At 38.5% G+C, this 17,053-nt stretch overlaps 1 protein-coding gene across 3 annotated transcripts in view; it reads left to right on the forward strand.

Annotated features, from left to right (window-relative positions):
• Nucleotides 1-17,053, forward strand: part of caln1 (calneuron 1) — a 68,667-nt gene that overhangs the window by 21,536 nt on the left and 30,078 nt on the right. For all 3 annotated transcript variants that reach the window (XM_063494137.1, XM_063494136.1, XM_063494134.1), the window contains exons 3-4: nucleotides 6,779-6,922; nucleotides 13,879-13,991. In XM_063494137.1, the coding sequence (XP_063350207.1) occupies nucleotides 6,779-6,922; nucleotides 13,879-13,991 (257 nt within the window). The remainder of the gene's footprint in view (nucleotides 1-6,778; nucleotides 6,923-13,878; nucleotides 13,992-17,053) is intronic.

A 17,053-nucleotide genomic window follows, 5' to 3' on the forward strand; every position in this document is an offset into this window, starting at 1 on the left:
GTGAAAGTCAGTAGAACCAGGTGTGACTCATTCAGGCCCTCATAACTGATATTGTTAACAAAATGTGTCTCATTCGTGCAGGTTACTTTTCCCAGTGATGTCTGTGATTACTACCAATGTCCTATCATCATTTAGAAATTAAAGAAGAAACAAGAAGCTTTTCTGGGGAATTACATGTCAGAATAAAAGGGGAGCAACTGTGTGCTTGGCTGTCTGCAGGTGCAGTGTGAAGTTTTGTGCCAACTAGAGGAGGTGAAGAGGGGACTGTTGGTGATGATCCTAATTTTTAGTATTGATTAGTTTGTTTAAACCATTTTTTAAAACAACTATGGTATGGTAAGGTAGAGTTCCAGAAGTTATACATCTTACAATATTCCAGAATATTAGCCTGCTTTCATGTGTATTTGGGATCTTTGTCCTGTTGGAACATCCAGTTGTGTCCAAGTTTTAGCCTTCCAGATGTTGATTTGAGGTGAAGTTGAGGAATTTGGAGGTAGTTCTCCTTCCTCAGTATTCCATCCACCTGTACCAGTACCACTTGCAACAAAACAGCCCCAGTGCATGCTGTTACCACCACCAAGCTCGACAGTTGATACAGAGTTTGAAAGCCTCACATTTTTTCATGTAAGCACATCTTTTTTCATTGAGGCCAATCTTTATCTTGTCTGACCATAAAACTTTTCTCCAGAAGCCATTTGGCTTGTCCAAGTAGGCAGCTACAAATTTCAGTCAAGTTTGAAAGTGTTGATTTTGGAGCGGGAGCTTCTTTTTTAAGTCGCACCCTCTTAGTGCATGGTGATATAAAACTCAATTTATTGTGGACAGTGCTGCTAGTGATCCAGCAGTTTCCTGGTCCCTGAACATCTCAGGCACTTTCCTCTCATCTGAGGGTGACAGTTTCAGTGTTCATCCAGACTTTGGTAAAATGGTGTCCAAATAACTTTGAACTTTGAATCTACAGTTGTTTAAAATGGACTCCAAGAGACTTTTCTATCTTGTGTTAATCTACAGTTTTCAATCATTAGAAGATCTTTAGATCATCACTGGCTTCACTGACTCTGACTTTCCCATTGTTATGAGTATTGTTTAATCCAGTGAGTGCTGTCTAACAAATCCTTCTTATCCTGACAAAGACAAACTGCCAGCTTTATTCAATAGTGATCACTAATAGGTTAATAGGCCTTGGCCTTGTAAAGTTAAACAACATTATAGAATCTTCAGCACTACTTATTAAAAAAAATTATTTGAGCCTGTATGTCCATCCAAAATAAATTCAAATGTGTGCACCCAATTTTTTTTGGTTTTTAGAGTCATTAAAGATGTTTGTGGGGCAATCATTCCACCCTGGAAAAATAACAAACTTGTAAACTTTTAACCCCTGTAGCCCTTCAGTTTCAGTCCCCTGATACAGATTACTCAGCCTCTGCATTCTGCACATGTAACACTTCTGCTTCACAATATTTACTGTTTGTCCAGGGGTATTAAAAACCTTGCAGCTGCAGGCTGAGCTGTCATGACTGGTAGTGTGGAATCATTCAGCTGTTGAGTTTGTTTAGTTTGTTAATGTTTTATCTCTCAGGAGGAGCTGCTGTTGCCAGCAGGGATTACTGTAGATAACAGCAGGCTCTTAAGTGTCTCTTACAGTAGGTACACTACTGTAAGATTTAAAATATGTCAGTCATTAAGAGACTGCTGGCAGTTGTTCACCAGAAGCTGCACTGGAAGAAGGGCAACTTTAATATGTGAGGTTCACTTACAAAGGATGATCCTGACCAGTGTTTTCACTCCATGTTACAGCATCAAAGAGGGTTCACGTTTCAGTGTATTTACTTAAAACTAGAATGGGAAAATCTCTTGTAAGATGTAGGATTTATAACTAAATCTCCTAAACACACTCGATAAGCTGTTCTCTGATCATCTGAATGTGAAATATTGTTCATGCCATTCCACACAAGCCTTTTTGCAGCGTTGCTCTTGCTCTGTGACCTGAGTGTAATCTTAAGAAGCTCTAAAAGCCATTTGTACCCTCTTTGCACCTCATTGGTTTCTTTAAAAGTGGACAGTTTTTGTCTTATTCATTACATAAATTGAATTATAGTGTAAGGAAGGCCCAGAAAAGAGCTTTTTGCAGAATAATAAGCCTTTCCTAACCAAGTACAAGCACAAACAACAAAACTTCAAGAGTTTTCCTGCCCTGTGTGCTCTCTGGTCCATCCGGAATCTATCAGGGAAAACCATGTTAATCTGTGGCGTTAGATCCTGAAAGAACAAACTGAGCATTTATTACAAAGATGTTATTATTACATGACTCACAGTAATATTGGGGCTGTGAAGTTTCACAAAATTGATCATAATCTCATAATATTTGAAAACTGCTACTTACAGAAGATCAAATGATTAACTGTATGTTTTGACCTTATGTGATCTCTTAGTCACGCTGTTGCTGAGTGAGGTTAGTGCTCCAGGGTGAGAGTTGCATGAGGTCATTGACCTTTGGTTGCATGTGTGAATTTACAGAAACTCCTAGAGATCTTCATTTTTCAAGTTTTATGCAAATCAGATGACTTCATCTGTTACCACAGGGCAGCTTGAGAGAATTTAAACTAGTTCAAAAGTTTGAATTTTAAGACATATAATGAATTTTTAAATCGTTTTATGACTGAAAACTAAATTTATTGAACTATTTTCACCACACAGCTGACATTTCATTCAGTGTAATTATGAAGGTGCACTGGGACAGTTCTAGTGTAATAGCCCGGATGACAGACACCATAATGTCCAATAGCATCGAGACACTCCACCACAAATTCAGATGAATATGCATCCACAGAGGCAGACCTGGGTGAGTTCAGTTTTTTCTAAAGGTTTTGTGAGGGTGGTGCAATAAATTCTTCCTGGCTCTTCTTTCACAAAGCATGCTGAGTTAGAGCAGATGGCAGGAAGTCTACGGGTAATTTAGAGTTCCTTCAGCCAACCTGAAGAGAGACTCAAAGAGACACACAACAAACATTTCCAACTCCAGTGGGATAAAAGAAGCTGTTCCCACTTCTGTTTTGTACGAGTACCAGGACAGTTACTAATAGGGAAGAAACTGGTTGTGCAATTAGCGCGGAGAGTACCTGATGTATAGTTCTTGCATCCTGCAACAAACACAAAGAATCACACATACAGTCACACAGTTTTCAATAAACAACTCATCTGAGGAGGAGCTTGGGGAACTGTCCATGGTGCTGCCTGTGTTTTCCTTTACCTCAGTCACACTGGATACCACAGTACAGAATCCAATACTTAGTCATTAACATAGCACCAAACTCAAATAATAATAAGAATTATTATTATTATTATTATTATTATTATTTATATTATTATTGCTATTTAAAAACAGTTAAGATTACAATTTAAAGTCAGGAAACCTCTGAAAAATGTCTTCAGACATTTATCTAACAATGTAATGTTCATTCATTGTGTCTACATCAATCAGTTATTTTATGCTCTCTGAAAATTGAAGTCAAACTGCACTTGAGATATTATAAATATAGCACTGAATTTTTTTAATAATGCACTTTAAATAATCCCACAATCCAAATCAGGCCTTTTGAGATTTCAGAAACAAAAAACATAATGAAAAAAATGAAGGTACAAATTAATAAAATCTGTTTTCTATGTAACACAAATATACAACAATTTGTTAACATTAAAAATACTTTTAAGCCAAAACATTAAAACAAGTACCATTTTAAAAATACCCATGTAATACTGTGTTGGGGATATGAATATAAGACCTCTCTCTAACACAGGGAGACAGGCATCTGCTCACACACACACACACACACACACACACACCTACACTTACAACTAATTAGAATCATAAATCAATCATTTATGCATGAGGTACACTGCAGGCAAACTGATATGTATGCCTTTGATGTGATGGGTTGTTAGCATTTGTGTGTCTGTGTCCTGGGACAGATTATTTCCAGAAAAGTGGCTTGTGTTCTTGCAAATGATGATGATGTTTTACGTGCTCAGGACCAGCTGGTTGGGGAAGCAGTAGCGTGCCATTTTGACAAAGGTCAACAGGGACCAAGTCCTCTTATTTATCTACAGTTGGCACTTAGCACAGTCAAAACACTCTTCTTTACTTAATGGCACAATTCATTATTTACACACCATTTATCCTTTATTATTCCCAATCATTTGCGAGAAGATCAGTCCAGAATAACAGCTGTGTAACTGATAATTAGATGATTGATGGACTTGCTTTTTAATGACTGTTTTTTGGTTCTGGGTGCTAATTTCAGGCAGAAAATGCTTTCAGTGTGTTGCTTTGCAAAACAGTTAATTGCAACACATTTATTTAAGACTTTTTTTTATTTCTCATTTGTCATTAAAATATTTGCTATCATCCATCCATTTTTTTATTACTTTTATGCACTTGTGAGAATATTACAAAAAACAAACACAAACACTAGCTACCATCAAATATAGATTTTGTATGCAGGGATTTGATTCTGAGTCTTGGATGTGATGTAAACTGATTGTGACTGTTTTTTTTTTATTGTTGTTGTTGTTGTTGCTTCCATAGTGATTTGGTAAATGTCCTCTGCTTTTACATTTCCTGGGAAAGATTGGGTTAAACCATCTACTGTGCTCTCCCGTCTCGAATTATTCAGTGCTCAACAGTGTGCTCATGCATATCATGCAGTCATAGTGTTCTTCAGAGAAGTGACATTCCACTTCTATTTAAAAAACACCAGATGCCTGTCCGTCTCTCTCCCTTTTCTTACCATGCATCCTCTCTTATCTGTAGGCACACTTATGAAATATGCATTTATTAAAGCACAGTGAAGCCTGCTGACTCCTTTTACTGATGGCTTGATCACACATCAAGCAACTACTGAACCAGCTGCTGATTCAACTGTGTAAAAATAAGGCATTTTTGTCTCTGGTCTGTGAACTGGTGAGCTCAGCTTCAGCTTCAGTCGCTCGGATGACTGAAGAAGTCATTTGGATGAGTGACGAAACGTTTCTCCCACTGAAAACGCTACTTCCAGATAAACGGTATTGAATATGCATGTTCATTATCAATTTAAAGCTTTCTCAAATCATTCTATAAAGCAGAAACAGTTTTTATATGATGAACTTATTCTCTTATCAAATGATGTGACCAGTGTGGGAAGCCCACACCTGGGAAGTCACCGGGTAACATTTTGGGGTTTCTGGTGTATCTGGGTCAAGATTTTCTGTTCCGTCTGACGGTCACTGTGTAAGAATGCAGATCCACTCATCCCTTGTCTTCACTACATTGTCTTCACTGCTTTACTACACATACATTCACACCTATGGCTGTGGGAATGAACTTTTTTTTTGTTCTGTGATGATGCATGGTCCATTAACACTGCAAAATTTTAACCTTGTGAGTTTAAAAACACTGTGCAATGATAAACAGTGGCAACAAAAGTAGTCCTTCTCTGACTGTATGTTTGCAGTCTTATTCAACAGAAGGCAAACTGCACTGTAAAATGATCATTTAGCTGAATCAACATTGCTTTCAATCGCAAAAGAAGCTGAACATTACACATGAGCTTCACCAAATTGGTATTTTCAGTGCAGCTATAAAAGTGTTTTATTATTCCCCTGTAGTTTCTTCCCTGCAGTTACATGTATTCTCATAAGCACTGGTGACTCGAACAGCCAGAACATGCTAAACCACGCTACAGCAAAAAACAAGGCTTCAGTGTTTATCAGGCAACAACAAAGAAGGATGTTTAGCAGGATGGGAAGATGAAAATGTGTTTTTCTCTTATCTGTTGAATAGCATAGGTAGGGGTGTTATTCTACACAGTAAATGGTTCTATTGACTGAAGGAAAAATCCAATATCCTAAAGGTCACAAATTTAACGCTTGTAAGGGACGAAAAGCAGTGATGCAAGTCTCACTCTAACTACCTCTTATATCATAGCTTTGAATGATTGAAGCAGACCTAATCTGCTCATTTTAGATTCTATATTTTTATTCTTGGACTCGACATAATATACAGTTAAAAATAATAATAATTTGCCTCGTAATCGGCCTCAGTGCAGTTCTTAAGTTCATTCATTGACTGAAATGAACCACTTGAATGCCTTTTTCCTCCCACTTTGAGCCAAGTTTCTCCTGATTGGCTGCCCCTCATAGACAGAAGGTTTAAATAGAAGGTGGCTTGAGCTTTTTTGTTCACAACCAGAACTACATGTCTGAGTTGACCATATTAGGGATATTAGAGCTTTCTGAAGTGTGAACCTTTGGCTCAAATTGATTTCTTTTTTATATGCATTCCTCAAAAAGCAACAATCAAAGATAATATCATATACCAGCAGGTTACAGTGGAGAAGGTGAAATCATGAAAACAAACTGAGGTGACAGTGGCTGTGACAGCAGGTGGCGAAAATGAATCAATGGTCGGAATTGATCTTGTTAACTTGAGGCAGTGGTGCGAGACCAATTGCATCACACACAGCCCAAAGCTAGGTCAGATAGGAAGTAAGGGAGAGGGAAGAAGACAGAGGAAGGTCTGTGGATGACGATGATGATGAATGAGGTGAAAGTTTGACTTCATTGAATGTATTGTGAAATAAAAGTCTCAAGAAGCATATCATTGCCAAAGACAGGAATCCCAAAAATGCGAAAGACCAAGCAAAATATCTATGCTGAATAAGTGTTTGATTCCCCAAACTGGGAGCAGGAGGGGTAAGCCCTGTTTATAGATGCTGAGTCGATATCCTGTTTGTCTTGGCAGAGATCAGAGAGGCGTTTAAGGTGCTGGATCGTGACGGAAACGGGTTCATTTCCAAACAGGAGCTGGGCATGGCCATGCGGTCTCTGGGTTACATGCCCAGTGAGGTGGAGCTGGCCATTATCATGCAGAGACTAGACATGGATGGTGAGTCACATGTACACACACACATGTAAAAATGCTCTGTGCAGTGCAGAATGGGATCCTCCCTCATGTGTTGCATAATAAAAAATGTACACACCGTCAGTTTTTATTGTCTTATCAACAGGTAACTTCACAAATATCTACGGTAAACTGCAATATTTCTCTGTTCACTCTTTAGGCTTCAGATGCACTGATTACATCTCCCACCGTCTCATGCATAAAACATTTATTCATGCCTGCATGACTGTACTATTCTTGTTTTCAGCTACTTGCTTTATCCTCTTGACACATTGAATTACCAAAGTGAAACTGATGCCCAAGGAGAGCAAAGTAAATGAAGAAATTTGGAGATTAATCAAAAGTATGCATGCATGAGATGGGGATAGTTTTTGTAGGTTAGGTGGGTTTTCACAATGGTTGCCCAGCAAGTACAGTTTGTATAATGTCATTGTAGTTCCTTCATAACTTGACAGTCTGGTGTGTGAAAATACATTTAAAAAATGCATTATAACAGCAACATGTATAAGATTCTTGCAACATAAAGAAATCAGCTGAGTTTTATTTCTGCAGCACTGTCCTCACCTGAGACATTTTAACTTTTTATCCTCAGAGAGAATACTCTCAGCACCAAGAAAATACAAACATGAGCTTTCTCTTCTTTTGCACAGAGCATTTGTGCCAAGACAGTCGCCTGCGTTAACTGTGACTGACATTTAATAAAGGGTAGACTCTTAAAATTATATAAGACGGGGATGGGAAAATGCAATATGCAAATGTCAGATTGCTGAAAAAATATTCACATTTTTCATGTTTCTATCAGAGGCTTTGATAAGTGCTTTTCAGTCTCAGAAAAAGTGGATTACTATAAATGTTCAAGGCTGAATATTAAAGTTTAAGAAGTTAGACTGCCTTTATTCTTCTGACTCATCCACCTCAGAATCCCAGGAGACCCTAACTGCTGCTGTGCCTCAAGGCCGGATCTTGTTGCATTGTCTGCTGCAACCAGAAGTTGAAGTTACTTTTGGCACCGGCAAAGGTCACAGCAGCTCTTGTCACCAATGTCCAGAGCTGTTTATTTATTTATTCCCTTTCTTATCATTTATCTTAGTGTATTGAATCTGAGTTTGCTGTGGTTTCAAAAACCTCTTTTAATCAACTAGGTCAATTTGTTTGTATCGATAAATGTCTTTTCTTCTTATAGGGATCTTATGGGGATTTTCTTTATTTGGGCAGTATTGAATGCTGGAGCTGGCTGAATGCAGAGTCAGGATACAGTCTTTATTAACTTTGAAAATGAATATAGAATAAGGTAACTCGGATCAAAAAAGAGATGGCGCTAATGCAGGAGACCAGTAAGAGGTAGGTTGTGTTTCTAAATAGGCTTAAAACATGGAACTGTAGAGTACTGGGAGCTTAACTGGAAATGTTATGGGTATTGTCATCTGCCAACACACACATCAAATCCTGCATGAGCTAAATGACCTCAAAGAAACACACAGTGCACAAACGCATATAAGAAAAAATTTCAGCACATGTTGTTTGAAAGAAATTCTTTTGCAATTCAGCAATTCTCTTCTTGTGTGTATGTCCAGCAATGTATTGATGAAGAGCATCAAGGGGGATGCTGAATGAGGGAGAGTAAGGGTATTAGCAGATGAGTGGGAATGGATGATGGTGATTGTATCCTGTCCAGGTGGGCAGCTGTGAGGCTTGGAAGCTCTTTCACAGCCATTGATTCTTTGCCCAGCTGCCAACTCCAGCTGATCTCCAGAAGATACTGATAGGTTATGTGTTCTGCTTCTCTCTTCTGCCAAGCCAATCCATGTGATAGTTGCTGTGCTCTGTTTGCCCTTCGTGCAGAGGTGTGACTCCTCTTCTTTGTTCCTAATCACAGCATTGCACCAGTCTTTGTCGTTCACTCAGATTACACTTGTTCTTTGTTGTACTGATAATTTTCTTGATGTCTTCAATCTGTAAATTCTGAATACCAACATTTGCTTTTATTCCCTCCTGTCATTTGCCTGATTTGTTATCTTTACAGTGAGCAGGATTCTGCATATTTCTTTAATAATTCATTGTTCTGTTTCCAGCTGAAATGAAATGCTTGGTTGTGACATAACACAGGAAGAAACTGTTCAAAAGCAGGTGGCTTGGGCTATGACAGACACAGAAAGTGACTCAGTGACTTTGTGCATAATGTTCAGCTGTCAGAAACTGTGGATACATCAAAATGGGAGCTGAGATGCAACTGTGGTGTGTTAGGGAAAAGTGAATTATCCTGTACTGTGGTTTGTTTGTTTGTTTTTCCTTGAGGCTTTGTGCATGTTTGGTACCTTTAGCATCGAGGAATAATTTAAACAGTAGTAATTATCAAATTGGACAATCAACATGGCTTATTGTCATTCAGTTTGCACACGAGTTTTTATCTGGTTTATCTTCTGTAATGGAATTAAAAACTTTGGGTGCTACTAAAACAACTGAACTAATGCATGTGTTAATGCACGTTGTGGAAGTATTCATGCACACAGGCTTGGAATTACATAAACAGATACAACAATGTAGCAAGAAGCAAACTGAACACATTGTTTCCCAGAGGAGCTGCCTTCCTGACAGCACCACTGGGGAGAAACACCTTCTTAGAAGTGGAGGGAATTAAATGTGCAACACTGGGGAAAACTATTTAATGCTCGCTGTAGTAACATACACGTAATTCAGCTGATTTTGTGTGTATTGCTAAATCCTGAGATTGTTCATAGCTCCCCTTTCTCACACTGGAGATAATTTTTAAATATTTTTTGCTGTTTTCAATTTCTGCGGGTTCATGCTTTCTTTTTTTTCAGACGTTAAAGCTCTATATTATTTATAGTTTTCTTTAAGCATGTTATTTTTGGCTTTTTCATGTTTATGAGGTTTTTGTTATCTGTACCTTTTTAGTTCTTGTTGATACGTTTTGTGTTGCCATTGTGTTTCTTCAGTTTTGTCTCCATTTTTGTCTTTTTGTGTGAAGTTAGTCTTGTTTTTCTGTTCTATTGTGTGTTGTTAGATTTTACTTCCTTTGTCTTGTTTTCTATATTCGTTTTAGCTCTGCTCCCACCTTTTACCTCTCCCCTTGTTATCTGACATATGCACACCAATCAGGCATAACACTGTGACCATCTCCCTAATATTGTGTTGGTCCCCCTTTTGCTGCCAAAATAGCCTGACCCATTAAGGCATGGACTACACTAGACCCCTGAAGATGTGTTGTGTATCTGGCACCAAGATGCTGGCGATAGATCCTTTGAGTCCTGTAAGTTATGTGGCGGGGCTTGATCAAACTTGTTTGTCCAGTACATCCCACAGATGCATGATTGGATTGAGACTGGGAAAATTTTGAGGCCAAGTCAACACCTGAAACTCATTTTTGTGCTCCTCAAACCATTTCTGAAGCACTTTTCCTTTGTGGCAGGGCACATCATCCTGCTGAAAGAGGCCATAGCCTTTAGGGAATACCGTTCCCATGAATGGATGTGCATCGCCTGCAACAATGACTAAGTAGGTGGTGGGTGTCAAAGTAACATTCATATTCAACATAAATGGCAGAAGCCAAAGTTTCCCAGCAGAACATTCCCCAAAGCAGCACACTGCCTCCGTTGGCTTGCCTTCCTCTTATAGTGCATCCTAGTAGCAGGTATTCCCCAGGTAAGTCCCCGACCAGCCACATGATGTGAAAGAAAACATGATTCTTCAGACAAGGCCATCTTTTTCAGTTGCTCCATGGTCCAGTTCTGATCCTCACATGCCCATTGTTGGTGCTTTTGGCAGCTGACAGGGGTCAGCATAAGGATCCTGCTGCCTGCAGCTATGCAGTCTCATCCAAACAGTGATACATTGTGTATTCTGACACCTTCCTATCAGAACCAGCATTAACTTTTTCAACAATCTGAGCAACGGTAACTCGTCCGTTAGATCGGACCACACAGGCCAGCCTTTGCTCCCCACATGCATCAGAGAGCCTTGGTTGCCCATGACCCTGTCTCTGGTTCCCCACTGTTCCTTCATTGGGCCACTTTTGATATATGCTGACCACTGCAAACTGGGAACACTCCACAAAAACTGCAGTTTTGGAGATGCTCTGATCCATCTGTCTAACATTCACAATTTGAACCGTGTTTAGACTCACTCAGATTGCTTGCCTTTTTTTCCCCTGCTTCTAAGACATGAACTCTGAGGGCAAAACATTCACATGCTTCCTAATATAACCCACCTGTTAACAAGAGTCATGATAAAGACACATTTTTTGTTATTGTTTTAGTGGTCACAATGTTATGCCTGATCTGTGTATATACTATCTCCTATTGTCCTTTGTCATGTCGTCCCTCTTTGCGGTTTGTTTCCTTGCCCTGTGTGTTATGATTTTTGTACATTTTGGATTCCCTGCTCTGTGAATATTTTGGATTACCTGTGAGTGATCAGCATTAAAACTGGATTTTGAGTTTATTTTCTGTCTGCCAAGTTCTGCATTTGGGTTCACGATCTGCCTTCCATGCAGCAAATCCTTAAGAGTCACTTTAACTCACTTTTTAGTTGATGGGTTTCTGAGGAGCTGTCAAAAGAGAGCGGAAAGTTTTAAAAATGTTATATTTTTGGCATAAAAGACAAATTGAGCAAACACAGAGAAGCAAAGATTTCAGTGACAAATTAATTTAAACCACATTTCTCAAAGACATCAGTCAAAAAAGAAAAATTACCACCTATGTTCAGTAATTTTTTTCACATGGCTCCAAATGCCTTCAACAGCTAATTAACAGCTGACACAACCATTTGATGCAAGTTATTCCCCAGCTCACATTCTCCTTCTTCCTTTTTTATCACATTCTTTTATTATTTACAGCATTAAATAGAAAATAACCTTCTAAAAAAAGAAAATAAAGAAAAACTTTTCTTTTAATTCTTTAAGCCCATCAGTTCGTTCCAGTAAATGCAGACCGTCACTCCTGGGAAAGCAGGTGGCTGAGTGGAGTGCTATTTTAGTCATTACTTCAGAGCTACTTTAGAATTATTCATTCTGAAGCGGTTTCCTTCATGCCCCCATGCTTTGTGAGGAGCTTCTTCATATTCCCTAGAGCAGAAAATATCCTAGGATTGTCGCAAACAGGTATTTAACTCGATGATCATTCGTTCATTCATTTATTTTTTTCTGCCCACTTGATTTCCACTCTGGACCTCCAGGGGGGCTGCAGCCTCTGCAGTGCAGAGTGCACCTTGTGTGGGAGGTGCATGTTACAATATGGCATATGGAGTATTATGATTCATCTTTGGTATTGGTGGTGGTGTCTTTTTAAAAAAAAAAAAAACAAAGTCACATTTCCACGATCCTGAGATGCTTTAGTCTTACCTAGTATAAAAACAATAGTGGCACTTTAAACAACTTCACATAACATGTGTGTATACTAGTCTGTTCTAAATGTATGCATGATTGTTCTTCATCCTGTCTTACCTTGAACCCTTTCACCCAGTCCACCTTAACTTCTACTGTCATCCATCCATCTTCCAAGCTTGACATCCTCGAATCCTGATGTTGCTTCATCTGGCCTGTAGTCCTGCATTTGCCCTGCTGAATATGTATGGGCAGAAGTCAATGACATGTTACTGTGCCAAGCATCCTCCAGAGTGGGTGCCACTATTGAAGCAGCAGCGGAGGTAGTGGTAGGTGCAGATAGAGGCGTCCCGCATCGGTAACCTTTCACTGACAAGGCCCGATACTCATCTGCACATAAAGCAGGAGCAGGTGGGAAGAAGAGAGAAGAGCAATTAGTTTACAACAGTGACAGAGAAACACAGGACAAAAAAAGAAAAGAAAGACAAACTAGGTTTTGGAAGACCAAAGATGACAAAGAATTCAACGTGTTTTGTTGTTCAAAATCAACTTTGTCTTTATTTAGGTTTGATGTCATGCCTTTGAATTCAGTCCTATTGAACAGAGTGTGTCTGTGAGCAGATTTATTTGAAATCCGGAGACTGCAATTCTCTATGGGCTTGGATGATTTTGTTTCCAACTCATCTCATTTTTCACAATTCCCATAACCTATAATGTGCAGCAACTATTGTCAGTGTAGGTTTGGGTCATTTAAACACTGAAACTATAAAACCGGGCAAACTCTACAGAGGGAAGATAATGAAACCCTGCTGGGATTGTAAAAACTTTCCACCCAAAAAGAAAAAGGGCAATACATTTAAGGGCATTCAGCTGGATCAATATAAAACCCTGATCTGTTTGTTCGAATTGTTCCCGTCTTCAAAGTTTGATGCTTTGTTCTGGCAGTAGCTATAACAACTATCAGCAGGCATCTGAGATCAGTGCTGCTGAAATTGATGTTCACTGCAGGACTCCATGTTTTGAGTGATAAAGTAGCTGCAAACTTTGATCTGCTCCACAGTCTGCATTATAGATCTAGTCAGAACTCAGTTTTTTTTTATGTCTCATCTCAATAGTAAATGTCATATTGAACTGTGTTATTTGAAGCATGCTGGCTCAAATAATATAGGGCGAAGACAGCACAGCATCCAGAATTCTCTTTATGGTGGAACAACACTTTCTCCCACACATTGTAGAAACCTTTTTAATCCCCAGAGGCCTCAAGTATGTCTTTACATTTACTGGCCACATTCTTAATAATGCATAAATTAACTTTGTATTTAAACTGTAAAAACTCCACCCCCCACATATTATTTCTGCCTCAAGTGGCCATTAGAGGAACTGCACTTAATTTTTCAGCTCCACAGTATCCTGCTTACTAATAATAACTTTCTTTTGTGCATCTGCAGCTCACAGAGGAAAAATAAATCACATTATAGGATAGAAAACAACTAAGGACAATGCATTTGATTACTGGGAAAAAATTTAGATGTTTATTAGATGACAAATGCCATGAGTGTGTCATCATTTATCAACAATCTGTCCTCTGTTTCACCATCAGGGGATGGGCAGGTTGATTTTGAGGAGTTCATGACAATTCTTGGTCCCAAGCTCCTCTCATCTGAAACAAGAGAAGGCTTTCTGGGCAGCACAATCGATACCATCTTCTGGCAGGTAAATCTCGATTCTCTTTTACCTTTATTCTCTGTCACACATCTGTTTTGTTACCACTTCTGAGTCATGAAATGAACTGGATATGATGTGATGATGAGACAGATGCTATATGTCTGAGCTGAAATATAAATGCAGCATCATTCTTCTACGTCTTTGTTTTAACTGAAAACCAAGGAGCCAGATTTTTAAATCTCTTTACAAAAGAAAGCTGCATGTTGGTCCAGGAATGCTGTCCTCAGTCTACTGTTCTTTAAAAAGTGTGGTCGAGTTTGTCTGGTTTCCTCTAGATCTCTCATTGTGAAATATTTAGCAGTCACATCAGTGGAGGTACATTACATGATTGGTTACTGCATCATTACGGTACAAATGATGACCAACTGAAAAGGTACATTTTAATTTTAGTATTAAAGAATTAAAAAATAACAAAACACCAATGCCAAATTAACCTAATTACACTAATTAAGTTAATTGCACTATGAAAGCAAAATAGAGCTCATATATATTCTACATCTTTAATGAAGCTGTGCAGAGTTTTAATTAGTTTTGCTCTTACGCAATCAACTCTGTGAATATATTTTAGATTTTATGTTCCTGAAAAAGAATATTTGTGTTAAAGTGACGACATCCTGGAGCAGCTAAAGTGTGACGTGTCTTCTGTGTACTAATGGATTCTGCAGTGAAATACAGTCTTCTGAATTTAACTCCATTTCCAGATTGTTTCAATCCTTTTTTGAAGGGCAGTGCAAAATACAATTTTTATATATACTGATCTCCGATGAGTTATATTGTGACCGACTCGCAGCATAAAGGGGTTTCAGAATCTGAGAACAGTAGTAAAAAATGTCTGAGTAAAATAGTTTTGCTTTGAGTGAGCTAGAGTGTTTAACACACACAGACAGACAATAGAATGGAGGACAGAGCCTGAATGGGCATGTAGACAAATCTAGCATGTGTGAGAGAAAGAGCAGAGCATTTGGCACTGATAGTAACACTTGGCAAGTCTGCCCCCCTGATGTAATCATCAGCTTGGCCCAGGCTTTTTCTCAGGGGAACGAGCTTGTGGTTTACACCGTGAGGACACAAGTCTTTAGAGGTATGAGTGCAGGACGGCAAATGTACTGCCAGCCACATTTGGCCGATGCAGTGACCTTGGCTTGTAAAGAAGAGCGGTTGGCTTGAAACAGTTTGTTTCAGGGGGTTTTCTTCTTCTTTTCAACCCCTCAAGTAAAACTGGTTGTGGTTTACGGTTTGTTACTCCTGCACTAATAAACCCACATTTCAAGTCAAGATGAATGCCCAGACGCAGAAATCAAACACCTCATCAAATGCGTGGAGCACATTCAGAGGGAAAATGCACTGCAGACCATCTTTTATCATAATTATTTCTTCACTCACCTCACAGATGATTACTTGCTTGAGACATTACAATTTTGTGCCTAGTTTATTTTATTGTTAATAGTGTATAACTGAGCCTTATTCAAAGAATTTGTTTCAGTGTTCCTCTTTGAATGCGTAAGTGGTTTTTTTCCTAATTATTACAATATTGGAGTAGATGTTGAATTTTTTTTTACCTTGCATCCTAGTACCAGGGTGTTAAAAGTGATTTTTATGAAATATCTCAATAAATGTTGCATCCACTCTGCAGATAGTAACATGCAGTGTTTTGCAGTGTGGACAATTGAAAAATGGAAATGATCTTAGCAATGCAAGTATACATGGAGAAAAATAACACTATCGGCTCAAAAGCCTTCCCATCAGTTCAGCAGACGCTGAATAAACCATCAGCTGAGACAACTCATGCTGCTGGCTCATTATGTCCCACTCATTAAGATTCAGAATCAGCACTTCCAATCAACAGCTCTTACATGCTTAGAAAAATGCAATTCTTTTGTAGTCATAAACAACAGGATAAAAAAATATATCACATTCAGTAAAAAAAAAAAACAAAAAAGAGAGAGAGAGAGACAGGGAGACAGTAGAAATGTTTTTTTTCCTTCTTGCTGATAATGATGCTTAATGCATTACGGTTTTACTCGCTGAAGATGCACAATTCAGTGCCATTAACAGGAAAGAAACATAATAACTATGTAAAATGCGAAAGATGTAGTAGAGATGAACCAAGAGCACATTATAAGTGTTTGTTGGTTTTTACTGCAGTAAAAATAGGCTGGCGAATAAAATAACATCTGTCATTTCAGCCCAACCATATTTCCACAGAAGTTGTTGGAGACAAAACAAATGCTAAGGAGAGTTGGTGTCAGATATAAACTGAAATCTTTAGTTCCAAATTAATGCTAGCTGTGATTTTCATGGGGTGTAATGTGCAAATTGTCAGAGAATGCAAAGTTTTTAGCCATAATAAGCTTTTTAGTCGAATTCCATCCATTTTTTTTACCTAACTAGAATTGCAGGATGTTGGAGTCAGTCCTAGCTGGGTGACGAGCAGGGTACAGCCTGAACATGTGTAATACAAAGACACTGACAGCTGTTCACACCAGCAGCTAATTTAGAATCAACCTAATATGTTTTCAGACACGTGAGAACATGCAAACTCTACACAGTGGACCAAGAGGTACAAACCCATGGTATAAAATGACATTGCTAACCATTTCATTATGGTGCCAAGGTAAAGACCTTAAAATATTATACAGCACAACCCAGACATTCCTTTTGAAGAAGCACTTGACAACAGAGCAAAAAAAACCAAAAATGTTTTAGAGAGACGTAAACTCTGGCAGAACCAGACTGAGGGAAGATGGTTAAGGTCTACAAAAACTGGAATGAGAGGGAAGTCAAGCGAGAAGAGCAAAAACTAAAAAAAGAAGTAATAATAAAACAAATAAATGATATAGTAAGTCAGTCAGCTGATTTGTAATTTTTCTTTTCCCCATAATGGTAACTTAGAGAAACTGGCACAAGTATAGTTCAGGAAACAACAAAGTAAATATAAAACTCCACTACATTAGGAAACGGTATACTGTATGTGCAAAGTTGGGCTTCAATAATGACATGCATAATTCTCATCATGACGTAAAACATTCGAAATTTTCAGTAGCTTTTAA

This window comes from Pelmatolapia mariae, linkage group LG14 (assembly GCF_036321145.2).
Source record: "Pelmatolapia mariae isolate MD_Pm_ZW linkage group LG14, Pm_UMD_F_2, whole genome shotgun sequence".
In the NCBI taxonomy this organism is placed as follows: domain Eukaryota; kingdom Metazoa; phylum Chordata; class Actinopteri; order Cichliformes; family Cichlidae; genus Pelmatolapia; species Pelmatolapia mariae.